The sequence below is a fragment of the Vipera ursinii genome (assembly GCF_947247035.1).
Source record: "Vipera ursinii genome assembly, chromosome: 1".
Classification (NCBI taxonomy): domain Eukaryota; kingdom Metazoa; phylum Chordata; class Lepidosauria; order Squamata; family Viperidae; genus Vipera; species Vipera ursinii.
In genome coordinates, this window is record NC_139512.1 from 288,342,538 (window position 1) to 288,361,923 (window position 19,386).

Genomic DNA, 19,386 nt, shown 5'->3' on the forward strand with positions numbered 1-19,386 from the left:
TGCTCTTTTTGCTTAGGGGAGATTTATCATGCTGACAGACTGACAATTAGATTTTGAGCACCTTGATGGCATTTTTTTCCAGGGGAAAACAAATAAAAAGGGCAACGTTAAAGTTTTTTTTTTGGTACAGGATGCATTCAGGAAAAGTTTTCAAAACAATTTTTGAAGTTTAATTTCTTAAAGTTAACACCGAGTATGTAGTTCTCCAATATGGAATTCATGGATTAAATGTTTCCTTAAAAAAAAAAGCAAATCAAGCTCTTTACTTTTTTTTGATATACAAATTCTTCTGATCAATCTAGCTTTCTTTGAATTGCCTCGTCTATTGGTTGGAAGTAGTTTTGCAAAAATCTTAAAAGAAAAGGATTTTTAGGACGTAAGGAGTTGGGTTACAACTAGCAATAACAACCACTGCCTTGAAAATAGTTTGCTTCCAGATATGTTGATGAAGCCTCTCAGTCATCCAGGTCTGGCAGCTGGACTTTGTTTCCAGATAACCTTCCAATCTAATGCAGTCTCAAACCCCACATATTTAATGCAGACATAGTTCTAAGTCGCATACAAAATTATCTGTTTTATAAACTTGTATATAAACTTTATAAACTTCTGTCCCAAAGGAATCTTGCCAGAACTGGAATTATTTTTGCCCCAGATATCTGTTAATTCCCAATAGATAACCCTATAGGGAAAAATTAGGGCTAGTATACCTGGACTTCCAAGTATCTGGATTGCCATTACATGATACATGATGGAGTTTCCACTTTCTGCCATTTTGATTATCTTTTTTGGCAGTTCACACAAGGCAGCAAATTGGACTAGAAAGCCTGCCAGGTCCCTTCCAGCCCTATGATTCTAAAATTAATTTTATATCTAGTTAAATGTTCTGTGTTCTTCCCTTTTGATATAGTTGTATTAAAGTACTAAGAATAAAACGTCCTAATTAAAATAAGAAAAATTTCTAAATGTCTGAGTGCTAGAACTGTAATGAATCATATATATTCAAGGAGTCCTCAATTTGCAACCAACACTGGGACCACAACTTTGGTTGCTATATGATGCGGTTGTTAAGTCATCACATGATTTTACAAACATTTTCAATCTGATTGCTAAGTTAATCACATGGTCATTAATGTATGTATTACATATAAATCCACTGTAATATACAGTACATTGCTCCATGTATTGTGCAATATTTTAGCACTCATATTTAAAGTGCTGTATTAATTTTAAATGTGGAAATTTCACATTATTCATCCTGCAGAACTTTAACCAATTATCCATTTTTTAAAAAATGAACTGTGTGAGATGTTTGAAATATGGACAAATTTTACCATGTAAGCATTCCTTAAATGTAGCAAAGAAACAAGGAAAATCAAAATCAGTAAACATGCAGAAATATTCAGACTAGGAGATGAAAAGATTCTTGCTGCATTCCCTCTGTGATTATTCATACATAGTTTAATGTTTAGTTACTCTTAAGATTAAGTAGACTAACAGTATTCCAGACATCAGTTGATTCCAGTTGTCATCGATGCTAGTCAGCATGGCTACCTAACAGAGATGATGGGAGTTACAATCTGAATTCATCCGGAAGATTGCAAGGTCTCAGAATGTTTTCTATACCTTTGTGTTTAAAGAGAATGTTGATTTCTCCTTTTTTATTTTAATAATGGAATTTTCATTCTTTGAAAATGAAGGTTATAAGGAGACTCAGGACTTTTTCAGGACACTTATACAAGTTATTCAACAGATGTGTGTAATAATTTCCTTAACCTAATTAAAAACATTAGTAAAAATAAGATTTGGTTTCATCACTATGGTGAATTCTTTATATTCCATTGGAGAGCTTGGCTTCTATGGACTCGTTCCATACATGTTGTAAGAAAAGAAGCAATCTTTAACCTTTTTCTCATTAATTTGATGTGTCACTTTTTCCATCCATAGTGTCTTTCTGAATCCAGTCCTTAGTTTAGTCAATGAGACAGCTTTTTCATTGAGAAATAATTGTCATTCTTACAGTTGAAAGCTCATGAAACAACAATGAAACTTTTGGTCTCCAAGAACATTCAGCAAAGCCACTTTTGGCTCTAATGCAGAAATTGCCTGCTATTTTGTTTTTTATTTTATTTATTTTTATTTTAATCCCATTTATATCCCGCCCTTCTCTGAAGACTCAGGGCGGCTTACAAGCTTAGCAGTAGCCTTCATTCTATGTATATGCCTGCTTATTAGGGCTTTTGCCCCCCCCAAAAGCGGCATTATTACAAAGTCAGCTTAATTGCCCCCAACAATCTGGGTCCTCATTTTACCTACCTCGGAAGGATGGAAGGCTGAGTCAACCTTGAGCCTGGTGGGATGCGAACCTGCACTAATTGCAGGCAGCTGGTGTTACTTAAGGAGGCATTAGCCCACTGCTCCACCAAGGCTCTTTATGCTTCATGCTAAACATACTTTCTTTCAAGATACCTATATTTCAACAGTTATTCATCACAAGCCTTTCCAGTATCAGTTGTCTTTATAAAGAGATGAGATCCAGTAGCTAAGTAGCTAAGCAGCATGAATGTGGCAATGAGTGTCAAAAAAGGTTGGCTGTCTTTTCTCTAGTTATTTGTATACATAGCTTTGTGTCTTCTTCCCATCTCTTGCAAAAGTAAGACATGTGCCATAGGACTGTTGGTGGCAATCACTCATCTACATTGGCTCATTGGCTTCTCATTTTTCTGTATAATATTTTGGACTTGTTAGTACTTGTGCAGTTTTTACCTACAGAGAAAAAGTATTTACCCACGTTCTCTGTTTCTTCTTCCACTTTTACCCTATGTCCCACACAATAATAAAGAGATTGACAGTGCTGGATACTGCTCTCATATTCTAGTCTTCCTCATCTCCAAGAGACTTACTCTTGAAAAGAATTTTTTAAATGTAATGTCCTAAGGGGGGAAAAATAGAGATAAATCTTTCGATCATAGGATTGAAAGAGACATTGAAAGTCTTCTAGTCCAATATCCTATCTAGTGCAGGAACATTTGGCTGTTTTGCTTGATTTCACTTTTTATGGTATAATGTTTTATTAGTTTTAGCAAACTAGTTGAACAACATTCCATGATTAAAAACTAAAATTCTAAAGTTTGTATAAATCACATTAATACAAGATTATACATTCTTGGAATAAGCAAGAATGAAAAAAAATGCTGCCAATTCAAGTGGCTCCTTCAGAACCAAACAGGCTTGGCAATGAAGTATTTGGTACTCAAAAGACTAAACCTCTGGTCCTGGGAACCGATCCAGATGGGATCCTGCAACATTATCCTGTGACATGTATAATTGCCTTCATTCTAGGTATTCATTTATGTCTTATGTCTGTAGTGACATTCGCTAATGTACCTTCCTATACAAGGAATTTTTTTAAACAGTCTTTCAACAATTGTATTGATGCCAAGGAGATGCACTGCTTTTGTGATAAAGTTAAGCATCTGTACTTGAGGAATAGTTGCCATTAAGCCTTTTTTTTAAAAAAGTATGCCTCTGCTCAAAGGATAATTATGTAATGGTTTACCCAGTTCAAATTTATTTGGCTCCAGGCCCAATTTTGGTTAATGTTAAATTGCAGACTTGGAATGAAATGAAATGGTTGTGAAGCTAATGTTATGTTTCTTCTGCTGTCCAACCCCAAGAATCATGTTTGTGAGGCTTGACTTAATTGAGTTTAACATTGACTATTATTGTGGATAATTTAATGGGAAAATTCGGTGCCCTGTCATCAAACCCTATGTCTCCATGGGTTGTAAAGCCAATATGATGAAAATGTGTGGACTCATACATCCAGACTACCTGAAATTTGGATCTCATTTCCATGAATTAACAAAGCTTTCTCCTTCTCTATCCCTTGTCAACTGTTCTTAGCAACAAAAAGTGGTCAAGTTTCTATTTATTTTAAAATCTTGGTTTTTAAAAGTGGATTTAGTCATTTTTCAATTTCTCTTAAGCATTTTGTCTAATGATGGGGTGTTGAGATGAAGATTGGTATTTGAAAAAAAGAAAACTCTAGGTAGTACTAATAACAGAGTGGTCACTTTAAACTGTTACAGACAAGTGCTACATTCATACACCAGCATGCTCTGAAGCAGCTTTCAGAGATCAAATTCTAAGCATTACACAATCCTAACAACAACAACAACAAAATCATTGAAGGAAAATGACGAAGAGGTCAAAAACCTCTGTGAAACCTTATATTGATATGATGTAGACCTCTTCAAGATTAAGTTAAACTAACACTTAATTTAATTTAATTTAATCTAAGTTTTAATGGTAGGTATAGTAGCTGAACTTTGATGGCTCTGATATTCTGTTGTCCTATTTAGTTTAACCATTTCTTCAGGTGTCTTGGAACAAATGTGCAGCAAGTTCTCACTAACTGCAGTCAGCATATCCATAAGCAATATTTTTCAGCAAACTTGATTTTAATCCTTTTATTCAGTTTCTAATCATTTTTATAATTCTTAAATAAAAGGAAAAATAAACCTGTCCAGACTGACTTTTTTCCTGTTTTTATAAGCAGCATGCTTCGCCCATCTCCCTGTATCTGAGGACAAATGAAGGATCACTTTCCCTCTTCTCTACTGATACACAGAGAGTGCCCTATGCTGCCCATATCATAGGCCCATAGATGCCCACAACATATACTGGAGATGGTGGGGAGTGTAGAATGTGCAGTAATTAGCAACTTTCTTTTTGTTCCATGTGGAATAGAAGCTAGTGAAATTTTCCAGAACTGTGTTTTATTATTAAAAAGAAATTCAGTTTGAGACTTGGGGGGGGAACCTTATCTACCGGAATTTGGGGGAAAATTGATTGGCTCAATCCTGTCTATTCTCAGTATAGTGAATTTGGCAGAACTGAAGACTGGGAAAGACAATGAAAGTTGAAAATGGTATATAAAGATTTGGGGGCAATGGAGTAAAACCCTTATATGGAAGTGCCATCGGATATACTCATTCCTACTGTGAGATCAAGTTATCTTAAACTGTTTCTAAATGTATTAACTCTACATTTCATTATTTTAAGGTCAAGGCCAAGCTCATAGACTCAAGAATCATGTAAAAAAACAAGAAGATAATAGTTTTCTCCCCCAAAGGATGTGCAGGAGAACTTATTTAATAACATCACTGCAACATTTTATCTATAACTTTATTTCTGTTTGTTACTTAGCTAAAACTGACCATGAGATGGAAGAAAAATCTCTGGCAGAGACGCACAAAAGGTGAGATGAACAAGTTTAATTTGAAAAGGTTTCCTTCAGTATCCAAATAGTTATATTTTATTCTAGATAATGAAAGTAATCTTAAAGGGCTATCATGCAATCGTAGCTTATTTGAGATCTTTGGGTAGCCAATTTTCTCATATATTATTAAAGCTAGAAGGTTTAGGCTTTTGTTGAAATTACTACCTCACTATACAAAGAATTCAAATAGAGTGGTTGTTTGCTTGAAATTGTGGGAATTTTTCTTCAGACTAAAAACAGATGCATTACTCTCATTCTGTATTTTGGGCTCCCCACTACATACAAAGGAAGGGAAAAAGATGGTACTAAATTATTAATCATGCTGAAAATTCAACATTGCTTTAATGTGTCAAATTAAGTTTGCAAAGAAGCCAGTGCTGTCTGTCTAATTCAGTAATGATGTAAGCATTAGCAAGAACTGAGGCTTTGAAGTTTTTATAGTTGTTATTGCACAATTTCTTTTCTCTTCATTTTTGCAGTTTTCTTGCTAATGTGGCTTACTTTCAGAACTGGTTGTAGTAGCAAATGGAAATTTTAAAAAAATTTCCATTGCTATTAAAGCCAAATCTTAAAATTCACGTTTTCCAAATCCAATGGAAATGACAGAACTGCCAAATTTTGAATCATGGCTTTACAAAATTAAGTATTTATATATGCAATTATCTACTGCCTAAGAACAAACAGTTTCTAGAAACATTAGGAACACTAGAGAACATCCTGAGGGGGAAAAAAACAATTTATTCCTACTATAAATATCCTAATTAGACTAGGAATGTTTCATTGGATTAAGTAGCTTTGAATTTACTCTGGTTGTAGCTGTGATTCCCCCCCCATTATTTGCTTTATATTCATTAGTAGTTTAAATACCTGAGTGCTTGCCTCAGCCTCCTTCTCACCCTATGAGAGGTTGGAGAAGGCTGAATCTCAATATTTTTTTTATTTAAGTGTTCATTTATTGGGTAGACAAACCTAAATAACTGTTAAACTCTACCAACTACTTAAAAAACTTTACTTAGAGCAGGGGTGTCAAACTCAATTTCACTGAGGGCCACATCAGCATTGTGGTTGCCCTCAGGGGGCCGGGTGGGTATGGCCAGGGTGGGCGTGGCCTACTGGGTGGGCGTGGCCAGCTCTATATCGTTCGCATCAAGGGTGCCTATGGGGTCCTGGGCAGGAGTGGAACAGATCTGAGGGTCTCTGGCAGAAGGAGGGACTCTGGGCCAGGGCCAGGGCCAAGGCAGTGGGGGCCGTTCCCTCATTGTTTCCAGGATGGCTTCGTGGGCCGTATGAAACCACTTTGCGGGCCAGATCCGGCCCCCAGGCCTTGTGTTTGACATGTCTGACTTAGAGGAATTGTATGAATAGACACAAGGAAGAAACTGTGTGGTCTTGAAAACATGGGCCACAGAAAGTCTTTGAGTTCTTATATCCTTGATTGATTATAGTCACATTTTTGCAGATTTAGAGTTGCCTTCAAAAGATATGCCTTCCATGTGTAACGAGAACTGGCTATTAGAATACACTAAAGGAAGGGGAAGAGAGAGGTCGACCTCACCTTTTTTATATGAGGATATTTCAGTTATTGCCTTTATAAAATTCTTGCAGTAGTGCTTAAGAATCCGTTAAAGCATCTTTAGATGGACAGTTAGGCAATCTCCAATTTGCCAGTATTTCATTGTTGTTTAGAAGTAGCCATGAAATAGGAGATTGATTTTGGTTTTCTATTTCTAACCATCTACTTTGCCTTTTTTTAAAAAAAAAAGTGAAATCATACTATTGACAAGAACAACATAACATGCTGTAATTTTCTAAATGCTTTAGAATGTTATCTTACTGAACTCTGATAAATCCATTGTTATGTGATCAATGTCTAAATACATAATAGGATTCTGCCAGCTCCCCTTGTTCCAACTCATGCTCTCCCCATATATTTCAGATAGTAATTCAGTTTGTTTCTAGAGCAGATTTTAAAGATACAAAAAAAAAGGAATTTCTCTGTGGAAATTAATTCACAGAAATATACCTTTGGATTCCATCCTATAATACACATGTATGCAACTGAAACATTTAGAGAGAGAAATCTTCCACAGATTGTAAAGCAAAATACATCTCATCATGAATAGGCTTTTTTTTAAAAAAATACAACTATCTAAATGTTTAGCTTTCTGAAATTCTTTAGCATTTCATATTGCCAACCAACAGAAGGGCAATCTGTTAGTAAAATAATTTTCTTTGTATATTATATGGTGTAGAAAAATACTTCTTTATATTGCCAGAGTAAACTGGGTTGCTTTTTTCTTCCTCTAGGGTATACGTGCTGTTAAAATTTTATTTACCATTCAAACGATGTCAATGTCAAAGACATTTTTGGGTGGAGGGTGAGAGGAGAGCTCAAGAAAACTAAATAAATAAGAGATTAGTTGCATTCTGCTAATCATGGGTAAAATAGCTAGGCACTGGGTGAATAGACGAGTTACTGCTAGCTGCAGTGATGGATTAGCTTAAGCACAATTAATGTGATTTAATGTGATTGGATTTTTCTTTTTGAAGTGACTATGTGCCACAGAGTGTCTATGTCATGATTAGATGTCTTAGAATGACAAGGAAACATCGATTCATTGTTTGAAATGGAAAAATAGTTTTACAACGCTGCCTCTCTATGGCATTGTAAAGCCAAGCAGTCATGAAAGAAAATGAAATAGCTAAAAAAATCTTCAAGTGGATACTGTTTTAAGCACAATGCTTCTAGAATAATCTTATTGTTTATCAGATGAGCTGAAATGGAAAATTAATCTTTCACACTTAATGAAATGGTATGTCTAACCTGTGGATTCTATAAAATCTCCGGCTGTTCATTTGTCAGAAGTGAGATGTTTAATAGTTTCTGAAAGGCTATATACATTTTTATTTATTTATCATATTTAGTGACTTTAAGAACGACAATGTGTGAAGTGTTTATTCAAGAAATGGGTTTCTGGCATACGAGCAAAAAGAAAAGTGAAATGTTTACTTCCCAATAAAAGCACATTGTGTGATCTCTGGGTAAGGATCCTGAGACAAGAAAAAAACCACACCATTCTGTGTTTATCCAGTTTACACAAGCAGACAAGGAAGGCTCCAGCCTGTTATTAAAGTTGAAGTGATACAGCCCCAAACAATGACGTCAGTCCCTGAATAATATTGATAAAGTGCAAGAGCAAAAGATATGACACTTCCCAATTTCAGCTTTCATGGGCGGTTCTCAAGAACCCATAAAATATTTGACACAGTCAAGTGAAAAATACAGCTTGCTTCAAAAGGAGACGCAAGAGTGTCTCAGGCATAAACATTCACAATTTTCATCAAGACAGAAAGTCTTTTCTCAGTCATTCTATGTGAGATCCTTTTTTTAAAACAAAAATAGGATTGGCATGGGTGGAATCTGCTATCTTTTGTAACAAAAATATGCGTCCTTTTGCTCAGTGAGAACTCAACTGCATGAAACTTGATGTGTGCATAATCAGCACCATTTCTCTCATTTTCGGGGGATGTGTGTGGAAAGACAAATCCCATTTTTAGGGGAAAAAATGAAAAAGTCTCTGCTTTTCTTCTGGATAGCTGAGGTTTTCAACATTCTGTGCAAAAGCTATGTAAGTTTTGGCTGAAACAGTTGGAATCTCAAATTAAGGTAACATCTGGCCTAAAACATTTTTTTAAAAAATCACTTCATTTGTCTATCTCACTTTCTTACTTACCCCCTAAATTTTAGATACAGCTAGTTGTCGACTTATAACCACAATTGGGATCAGAACTTCCATCATTAAGCCATGTGGTTATTAAGTGAATCACAGCCAATCTTGCCATCTTTTTTGCCATGTTCATTAAGCATTTTACACAATTGTTAAGCCAATCCAGGCTTCCCATTGACTTTGCTCATTGGAAGCTGCCTGCAAATGGTGACAATGTGACCCCGGGATACTGCAACTGTTGTAAATACATGCCAGTTGCCAAACATCCAAATTTCGATCACGTGAAGAAGGGAATGTTGTAGCAGTCATAAGTGTGAGGACTGATCATAAGTCGGTTTATTCAGCACCGTCTTAATTTCAAACAACATTAAACAAATGGTCACAGGTCAAGGACAGTTACTTCTATTGTTTGAGATGTCACTTATTATTTGAGCTTCCATTGTTAAAAAAGAAATTTGAAAGTAAACATTTATCTGTCGTGGATTCTGTCTGGAAAAAAAATTGAAGAGTCTATATCTGATGGAGACAAAGAGGTAGATGGGAAACCAGGAAAATGAACACAGACACCAGTATGTATATGGATACATTGCAAAGTCAAAAGGGAAGCTCAGATATATATTTCAAGGTGAAACATGGCATTGTGTGTTGCATCTCTGTGTGTCTTGAAAGCTTGTATTTCATAGTATTTTTTTTCCAGTAATCATGATGAATAATTTTGCTGTCCTAGACATTCTTTCCTATGCATTGTTTCTGTGCATGCTTTTCATTTTATGTGCTTCACTATTTTGTGCAGTTTTAGAACTAACTATAGCTATTATTAATTGTAATGCACATACCGTATGTTCTTTCCTTGGCATTTGGCTGATATATAAAACATATACTATAATGGCCAATTCTGAAAAATTCATGATTATATCATAACACAGTCTTTTAGGTATCTCTTCGACTGATCGTTTAAAATGATATGTGAATATTTTCCCATATCCAATGGTTAATAGGAGGTGCTTCTAGTTTCTTCCTGAGATTGATAGGCTTGAGCACTAACATGGCAAAGTATCTTCATTGGAGTTGTTGTCCTTTTTTTCCTCAGCTGGTCTGTGATGCAAATGCACATTACTCTGCTGGAGTATAGGAGCAGTAGCTGTGAGCTTCTGGTAATAGGAGTGGAGGCAGTCAGTTGTACTAGCAACAAAGCTTTAAATCCCTATTTCGGATATACAAAAAACCTAAAATTACCAATATTTATTTATTACATTTAATATAGCCATTATAAACTGTTTTCATGCTTATTCCATGTTATTTTTGTGATACTCTTGTCTATAAAAGAAAGAAATCTTAATATAGTATCTGAACACAGTCAACACTTATTTTTGGAAATAAAATTCAAACACACAGGCTTGATAAAGAGTTGGTGTTTGAAACTTCACTATAGTTCTCATTAAAGGAACTAGAGGAAGCTTTATTTAAGGAAAAAATGTCCTCTCCCCCCCCCTTTTTTTTCATATTGCACCATCCAGGAAAGTTGCTTCATGTAGTTGGTTTGGGGGCTTTTAACATCTGCTGCTACCAGTGAACTTTGTGGAACCCACAGACATCTGCTATGTCTCATTTGCAAGGCACTACTGGAATAAAATCACTCAGTTTTGTGCTGATGTGGTTTGCCTCAGTTGATGCAAGTGCAAAGGGGCATTCAAGGTCCCATCTACAGTGCTTCCATTTTGTAGAAGTAATTTCAGCTCTAGAGATCCAAGTGTGTGAGCATTCAGCTCCACGTCTTCCCAGCTTCTATTTCTACCTGTTACAGCCAATTTGATCTAACTATAGGGACACGGTGGCTCAGTGGGTTAGGACGCTGAGCTTGTCAATCAGATGGTCGGCAGTTTGGCGGGTCGAATCCCGAGTGCCGCCTAACAAAGTGAGCTCCTGTTACTCATCCCAGCTTCTGCCAACATAGCAGTTCGAAAGCACGTAAAAATGCAAATAGAAAAATAGGGACCACTACAGTGGGAAGGTAACAACGTTCCGTGCACCTTTGGCGTCTAGTCATGCTGGCCACATGACTACGGAGATGTCCTCCGACAAGCACTGGCTCTTCGGCTTTGAAACGGAGATGAGCACCGGCCCCTAGAGTTGGAAATGACTAGCATGCATGTGCAGGGGAACCTTTACCTTTTATAGGAGACTGACAGGATGGATCTAACCAATAATGCCAGATATCTTGAAGGAGATATGTGTTCTTCAGAAAATGCGCTCTGATCCTTTGATTGTTGACAATCTCTAGAGGTCTGCAAAATGACAATAATTTATCTCAGTGAAGAGTGGAAATAACACTGAATGACTTTTTGAAGTACCTTTTCTTTTCCTTGCCTTGAAACTTTAACCAGCTATTCCATTAGAGTGCAGCTTTGGTTATTCTCTTAGACCACTAGGCACCATGCTGTTCTTCTGTAATTCAGAACATTTTGATACTATGGCCACACATGGAGTATAGCATGGGATAATCATACCTCTTTCTCAGGGCAGTTAAGCTACGATATCTCAAGAACATTGGGAAATATGGATTTAAGCTATCCAACTTTATTTCCCTGACCTATTTGTTTTATCTGTATCAAGAGAGTCTTTGCAAGATCAGAATCTGAAAGTGGTATTCACTGGAGGAGACTAGTGAGTTGAGGGTGAAGTTCAAGAAGATGGAGGTATTTTGAAAATGTAGTTATTCTGTTCATGAACTGGAAATGTTATATGCCATGCATGATATAAAAGAGCCTTGGTGGCACAGTGGGCTAATGCCTCCTTAAGTAACACCAGCTGCCTGCAATTAGTGCAGGTTCGCATCCCACCAGGCTCAAGGTTGACTCAGCCTTCCATCCTTCCGAGGTAGGTAAAATGAGGACCCAGATTGTTGGGGGCAATTAAGCTGACTTTGTAATAATGCCACTTGGGGGTGTGTGTGAAAGCCCTAATAAGCAGGCATATACATAGAATGAAGGCTACTGCTAAGCTTGTAAGCCGCCCTGAGTCTTCGGAGAAGGGCAGGATATAAATGGAATTAAAATAAAAAATAAAATAAATAAATAAAAATAAATATTTTTGGAAGTACAAGTGCCTTCTGCAGCAAGATACAAACGGATGTCTAGTATAGTCTAACCTTATATCACTTCAGTCCAGGTTACCTGCTGGATGACATAGTCCCATAAAACTGAAGCCTGTCTCTTCCTTGTTACTGTTTAGAACAGCAGTCCCAACCCCCCAGGCCATGGACCAGTACTAGTCCATGGTCTGTTGGGAATCAGGCCACGCAAGTAGCGGGAGAGCACACAAAACTTCACTTGCATGTGTGCAGAAGCTACGTTGTGCATGCAAAACCATCCCTTCCCCCACACATACACCAGCTGCTGCCACCGCTGCCGCCACTACCAGCCCATGAAATCAGAAGATGACTGAAAACACATTTTTCTCCAATCCTTTTAGAGTATTAGAGGATTTTTTTTTATACTGAGAACTTTGTGCTTTTAATATTTAGTTTTTTTGTATATCACTCTGTATGATTTCTATACAAGTGTCATATGAACCTAGGAAATAATCTCAACACTAAATTAGTAAAACGTACTGCATTTGGGGCTAACCATGTAGTTGGGCCAGAGACTGCAACCAGCGCAGAATGCTACAGCTAGGTTTAGCTAGGTTATTAAATAGTTAGATTAGTTACTAAATTATTCTGAAAATATTGTATTGACTACCAGTTTTCTATCAAGGGACGCGGTGGCTCAGTAGGTTAGGACTGAGCTTGTCGAGCAGAAGATCGGCAGTTTGGCGGGTCGATTCCCAAGTGCCGCGTAACAGAGTGAGCGCCTGTTACTCGTCCCAGCTTCTGCCAACCTAGCAGTTCGAAAGCATGTAAAAATGCAAGTAGAAAAATAGGGACCACTACGGTGGGAAGGTAACAGCGTTCCGTGCGCCTCTGGCATCTAGTCATGTTGGCCACATGACCACGGAGACGTCCTCGGACAAGCGCTGGCTCTTCGGCTTTGAAACGGAGATGAGCACCGGCCCTTAGAGTTGGAAACGACTAGCACGCATGTGCAGGGGAACCTTTACCTTTACCTTACCAGTTTTCTAAATCCATAGAAAGACCCATACTGCTTAGGGATTGAAGAAATAATAATATGTCCTTTTCTTTAGGTATCCACCTGTCAACTAAGATTTAGCAGGAAATGCCTCTTCAGAGTACTACCTTGGCTTGGGATCTACCCAGTAGTGGCATTCAAATATGTGAACAACTGGTTCTCTGTGTGGATGCCGCTTCCAGAAGTCCATTCTGGGCCTAGGCAACAAAAAATTAGGTACTGGTTCTGCTGAACTGGTGTGAACTGGCTAAATCCCACCACAGGATCTATCATATAGTGATCTAAGAAAGGCTGTTCTGAATACAATTGTCCTCTTGTAGAATACCCTCCTCCTACTGGTCACAAAGATGCACTCCAACCTGCACTGTGTACTTCTGATTTATACATCAGCATTTGTTTTCATGTTCAGAAATTTCCAATACTTTATAATAGCTTTTTTCTATACACAGAGATATATAGATATTAGATACGCAGTCACATACACATACTGTAGCTTATAGAAAATAGTTTGACATCAGATTGGGTGAAAAAAGTTACTTGAAAGGAACTTTACAAAGCAAGCAAAAATAATTTTTAAGAGCTTCATAATCCAGTATGTTTATCAAAATCTATTCTTGTCTATGCATAGATCAGACCCAACGCCTTCCAATAGCAATTGCGGTGGTGCAGAATTTTGCAACTTTCCTGGAGATTTCACTAGACTGATCCCTTAATAAAATACTTACAATCCCTGATTGCGGCCAGCCCAAGCATCTGCTAATAAGGGGAGAAATTAGCTCTGCTTGCAAGGTAAGGTATAAAGGGCAACTCAATAGAACATACACAGCTGTCTCAACCTCTACTTCCAAGCACATTGATAAGCGTTCCTGGTAAGGGATGTTATTATTCATAATCTTTCAAGGACTATCAGATCTTTCCACTGTGAATGCCCTTCCATGAGGAACAGATACAATATTATAAAGGGATGTTGCCATGTTTTCTATAGCGATAAAAAGTTCAAATCTACATACATCAAGCACTCTCTGCTTAACTTCAGCAAAGATCACGCACACACAAAAATGAATCATTTGCCTAATATATATATATAAGCAAATATATATATATATATATATGCCTTGCTTAAGATGTCCCATGTCTTCATGGATTAGGCAGATAGATATGGGGTCTTCCTGTGATGGTATCCATTTTGCATGGGCCAGGGATCAGTACAGGGTAATTTTACATTCTGGATATCCCATATACCTTAAAATGCAGTGCCTCTGAAATGAGTACAGCATTCTCAAGGGATATTTAACAACATTTCAGTAAGAAATTGTCATCTTTACATGAGAATTTGGGGAGGGGGGTTATTATTTAAAATTCTACAGGCACGGATCCAGAACCTGGGGGGGGGGAAGACGATTCCAAGCCTAGATGTTCTCTTGGCATTGCCTTTTGATCCTTTCTGGCACAAAATAATCCTCTTGCACTTATGTACCTAAAGCGTTGCTAGTAGAATCTCTTCCACGTTTGTTTTCCTGGGGGGGAAAAAATTATCCTGTTTGATTCTGCTGGATTTCGTTCCACTAATTGTTCTGGAATTGAAGCCATAAAAAGCAAATAGCAAGGCACTATTAAAGAATATCTCAGTCTTGAATATGGGGGATCTGAGGCACTTGGAAATCCTTGCAGGAGATATTTAGCCTCTGCCCTCCATAAACAAAATAGCAGTGTGAACAACCAAAGGCTCGTTTTTCTAAGCAGGATTGAAAAGTCAGGCTAGCTGAAGCAAAGCCTCTGACCTTTGCTGCCTCTATTAATCCCCAACATCGACCTCCCCCACCTTCTGTGTTAGTGGTGGAAACATTGTGTAATTCCGATGTTCTAACCCTCAAGATAAGCATCTAAGCTAAGAGCTTTCAACCCCCTGCACTAGCTTTGCAAAGACTGCTCTTCATTAGGAAGTGTCCTCACCAAAGGGACAAGAATGTAATTAGCAAACCCATGACGAGAACTGGGGAGTTTGGTTGGCAGGTTTTTCCCTCTAATTACACCCTTTCTACACCCTCCTAGCACACACTTCAGCAGTTTTCAGCCCTTGTACTTGGGAAATCATTGACCCTGGTTTGTCCTCCTCTTTGCCTTTTAAGGATTTATATTGAGCATTGGTTGCAGTCAATAAATAGGATATGTTTATAATAATATAATATAAATAATATATAATATATTGCCATTTTTAAAAATTTGCCTTTAGGGGTTTTTTCCCCTTAATACTTGTGTTATTGTCAGAAATCTCTTTGTTTAAGTGGACTTCCTTTGATCGATTGCTCCTCAATACATTCCTAGTTTAATGAGTTTCTAAACTTTAAGTTGCTTCCCATTTGCCCACCTGCCGGCAGTACAATGTCCAAGAATTCACAGGACAGATTCTTTTATTCACTGCAAGACTCATAGGAAGACATGCTTAGGAAGGAAAGGATCCTTTAAAATAGGTTTGGGGTTTTACAGAGCTATAAGTGAGAAAGAAACACCTCATTGTACAAACAGGAGGATAATAAAATAGCATTTGAAACCATCTGAAAATAGCTCTTGAAAAGCTGTGTCTTATTCTGCAGCCTATATTTGTTAAAGATGTTTCTACCCTGCTTTTTTTACCTTGAAAAGAGACTTCCAAAACAGCAAAACAGTAAAATTAGCTATTAAGCAAAATAAACAATTTTCCAAAACTGAATATAATTAAACCTGAGATTAAGACAGAGAGAGGTAGAGATATAGACAGAAGGAAGAAACAAGTTAGATTATAACAAAAGCCAAAGTAAAAAATATCTCACAGCTGCCAATTGTTTCTGCACCAAACCTGGAGAAATAGCTTGATATACTGTAACTGTAACAAAACTTAGGGAGTGCCTTTTTAAATACATATGTTTTTCTGAATTTTTTTTAATCAATCACGGTTCATATGCAGCTCTGCCTAAAACTAATGCTTAATTGTTTGCTAAAAGATACTCCCTCGTTAAACATGTAAATTTACATAGAAAAATTAGCATTCTTAAACAATCTGGTTAGCAATAGAAACTTTGTATCTTTAAGTTATTAACATTGGTAAGGTTCTTGCTCAGAATGCGTAGCTTAAGAATTAAAATGTCTGTAAATGTGCAGAATTCTTCTCTAATTATAAAGCTTATTTTAAAAAGCGAATGTATTTCCCTTCAAATTCAGTATTAAGATAGATGCACTCTCTATCTATATCAGAACTAGTTGTTTTGAAGATAGTATGCCAAACCTTGCATTCACTTCTCTATTTACTTTTCTTTCTTTTTCTTTTTTTCTTTTTCTTTTGATAAATGAATGCTGTGGAGTTGGTTTAATCACCATATATGGGAAACTTTCTCAGAACAAATGGAGGTGATTACTTTAAATACAACTTGCCTGCGCTCATTTGATAAACAACTTAATTCCTAGGAACCCTGCTTCTAAGCCTCCTTGTATTCCAATCCCTATTCTCCATATTTGTATATAAATGATATTTGTGTATTATTTTTGACAGCGTTCCAGTATATGATGTTTTGCATCTTACAAACAAAGCTCACTTTTGCAGAAGCGACCCAGCTGAGGACTTGATTATTTCTTGTAGCTGTTTAGATAAAGGAATTCCGTTGGCAGTTAAATGTCTCCGTGTGTCTGAATCAGCTTTCTCTTGGTTCCCAGCAAGATTAGCAGTGATCTGTGCAAAAGCCTGCCTTTTACCCCCTTTTGATCACATAGTATTCTTAACAAAAGCTTTCATGTCTCCCGTAAACGTTAGTGCTATTTATCAAACTCATCAAGCATTTATTTATGAGAATTTCAATCTACTCTGGCTTCTCAATTGTTGAAAAGGCTTGAGATGGAGAATTATGGTTTATTGTTATCTTATATTTAAACATAGAGCCTGGAAGGACTGCTTTGAATGTGATGCTTTTAATCTTATATATCCTTGGGTAAATGCAGTGTTGTTTTGTGGCCCTAGCATATCATTCCTAGGTAGTTCCAGTTGCTACGTATATGATGGTGTACAACAAATATGTGAACATAAGGTATTTGTGGGAGAATTTGGTGATATTTAGTGCTTCCTCTTTCTGAATGAGCTGCACATTGATTGCAATGGCTTTGAAAAGACCTAGAATATTGTCCTATCTCAGGAGTTTGACTCAGTCTGGGAGAAAAAATTGTTTTCACCTGTCATAAATCAAGGCTCCCTCTTTGACCAAGTTTTATCCTGTGTAAATCTGCCAGCTATCAGATGACAACAAAAGTAACAATGAAAGATATCTTCCTTAAGGTCTCCTTTAATACAATATTCTAGAACAAGGGCTTCATAATTATTTTGGGGATGATTTGATTTGATTTGATTGCAGGACCTTTTGCCGATTGCTAGATTCAATCATTATGTGGCATATTTTTATTTCATAAGAAGGATACAACTGTTCAGCAATCCTCAGTTTTTAAGGCTGCTGGCCACATTTGGAATGCCAAAGGCATGTCGAGTGTTCATTCATAAAATAGCTGACATAAAGAATGGGGCTAGTTCATTCCCAACAGTGCCTGTCATGGTGGCTTTGTCACCAATAAAGAATTCATTGACTAGAAGACAAACTGGGTAACACTAAAAAAAGCAACAACCAGTAAGTTGCCCAAGAATAAAAGTAAAAAGTAAAGCTGGGATCTGAGCTTTTCTCATGTTCATATCCACAAAACTAACAAAAGAATAATTTCATAGAGAAACAAAACCTAATATGTGTTTGTATAGGCAACAAATATATAAACAAAAATAATAATAAAAAATATCTAATAACATTTGGCCAATAAAGAATTCTATTCTATACAGGCAACAAATATTGCAGATGCATACATATTTTTTTTCCCTCACAAAAGATTGCTAGTTTTTTTCCTATTCAGTGTGACAATTTCTTTTTATTTTTAATTGATTTTTTTAAAAAAAAATCAGGTGGAACAGGCAGCCAGATAAAAGTATATTTGGTGTCTTTGCTGTACTAGCCATGAATTAAAATTTCCCTAAAAAGCACAACAGCAATCATGACATACATTGTAAAAAGATGGTTATGCTATGAAAAAGTGAATGGTAATAGCAATTTGGTTTTCTTGGTTTTCAAAACTTTTCCAATGAAATTTTTCAATGCAATTTTGCTTTCGCAATGTAAAAAAAGTATCATCTCTGTATGAGAGAAGCAGATAAAATAATGTTAAATAAATAGTTGCTTTCTTTGTTTTCTTTGATAGCTTCTTGGAGACTGCAGCATATTTCTGTATGAAAGCAAAAATGGGTGAAAAGGAGGTTTCTTTGAATGCTTTCTTCAGTATATGGCATGAATTCAGTTCTGATTTTAAAGAATTTTGGAAAAAAGAAAATAAACTTATTTTGCAAGAAAGGTAAGTAACATCTAATCTGCTTAAAATTGTTAGAATACTTTGGGAATTTAAGGCGGGATATTCTGACTGAGGGGAGGAGATTTCTTTCTTTTTTCATGATTATCTTATACACCTAGTCCTCGACTTACAACCACAACTGAGTCCAAAATGCCTGTTACTGAGACAGTTGTTAAGTGAAATTTGCCCCATTTTACAACCTTTCTTGCTACAATTGTTAAGTGAATCTCTGCAATTGTTAAGTTAGCAATACGGTTCTTTAGTGAATCTGGCTTCCCTATTGACTTTGCTTCTTGGAAGATTGCAAAAGTTGATCACATGACCCCGGGATGCTGCAGCCATCATAAATATGAGTCAGTTGCCCCAGGTCTGAATTTTGATCATGTGACCATGGAGATACTGCAATGGTTGTAGGTGTGAAAAACAGAAGTCAATTTTTTCAGTGCCATTTTAACTTCGAATGGTCACTAAATGAACTGTTGTAAGTCAAGGACTACCTGTATTGTGACTGTTTACAGATAGACAATCTGGGTTTGTAACTCAAGAAAGCAATGTATAAATATGAAAATAAAAATAAATAATAATGGCTAGTAGGCTTAGTGCCCTTTAGATTCTGTCACTATGAAAGCAGTAAATGTACCCAAGCATTTCAAATTCTAGCCAATTTACTAGAGTCTAGTGATTTTTATGTTAAAGTCTCCTTCATCAAAGATTATAGTGGAATTTATACGCTCTCTGTTACGCTGCTATAGAACATGTTGTACTTCTTCTTACAACATCATAATATTGCTAAATATCTTGGCAAGATATTACCCTGAGATAAGATTCCAAAATACTGCTGTTT

At 36.6% G+C, this 19,386-nt stretch overlaps 1 protein-coding gene across 1 annotated transcript in view; it reads left to right on the forward strand.

Annotated features, from left to right (window-relative positions):
* FMN2 (formin 2) overlaps positions 1-19,386 on the forward strand; it is a gene marked incomplete at its 5' end in the record, with an annotated part of 185,795 nt that overhangs the window by 146,475 nt on the left and 19,934 nt on the right. The window contains 2 exons of the mRNA XM_083348703.1: positions 5,209-5,260; positions 18,396-18,545. Of these exons, the coding sequence (XP_083204829.1) occupies positions 5,209-5,260; positions 18,396-18,545 (202 nt within the window). The remainder of the gene's footprint in view (positions 1-5,208; positions 5,261-18,395; positions 18,546-19,386) is intronic.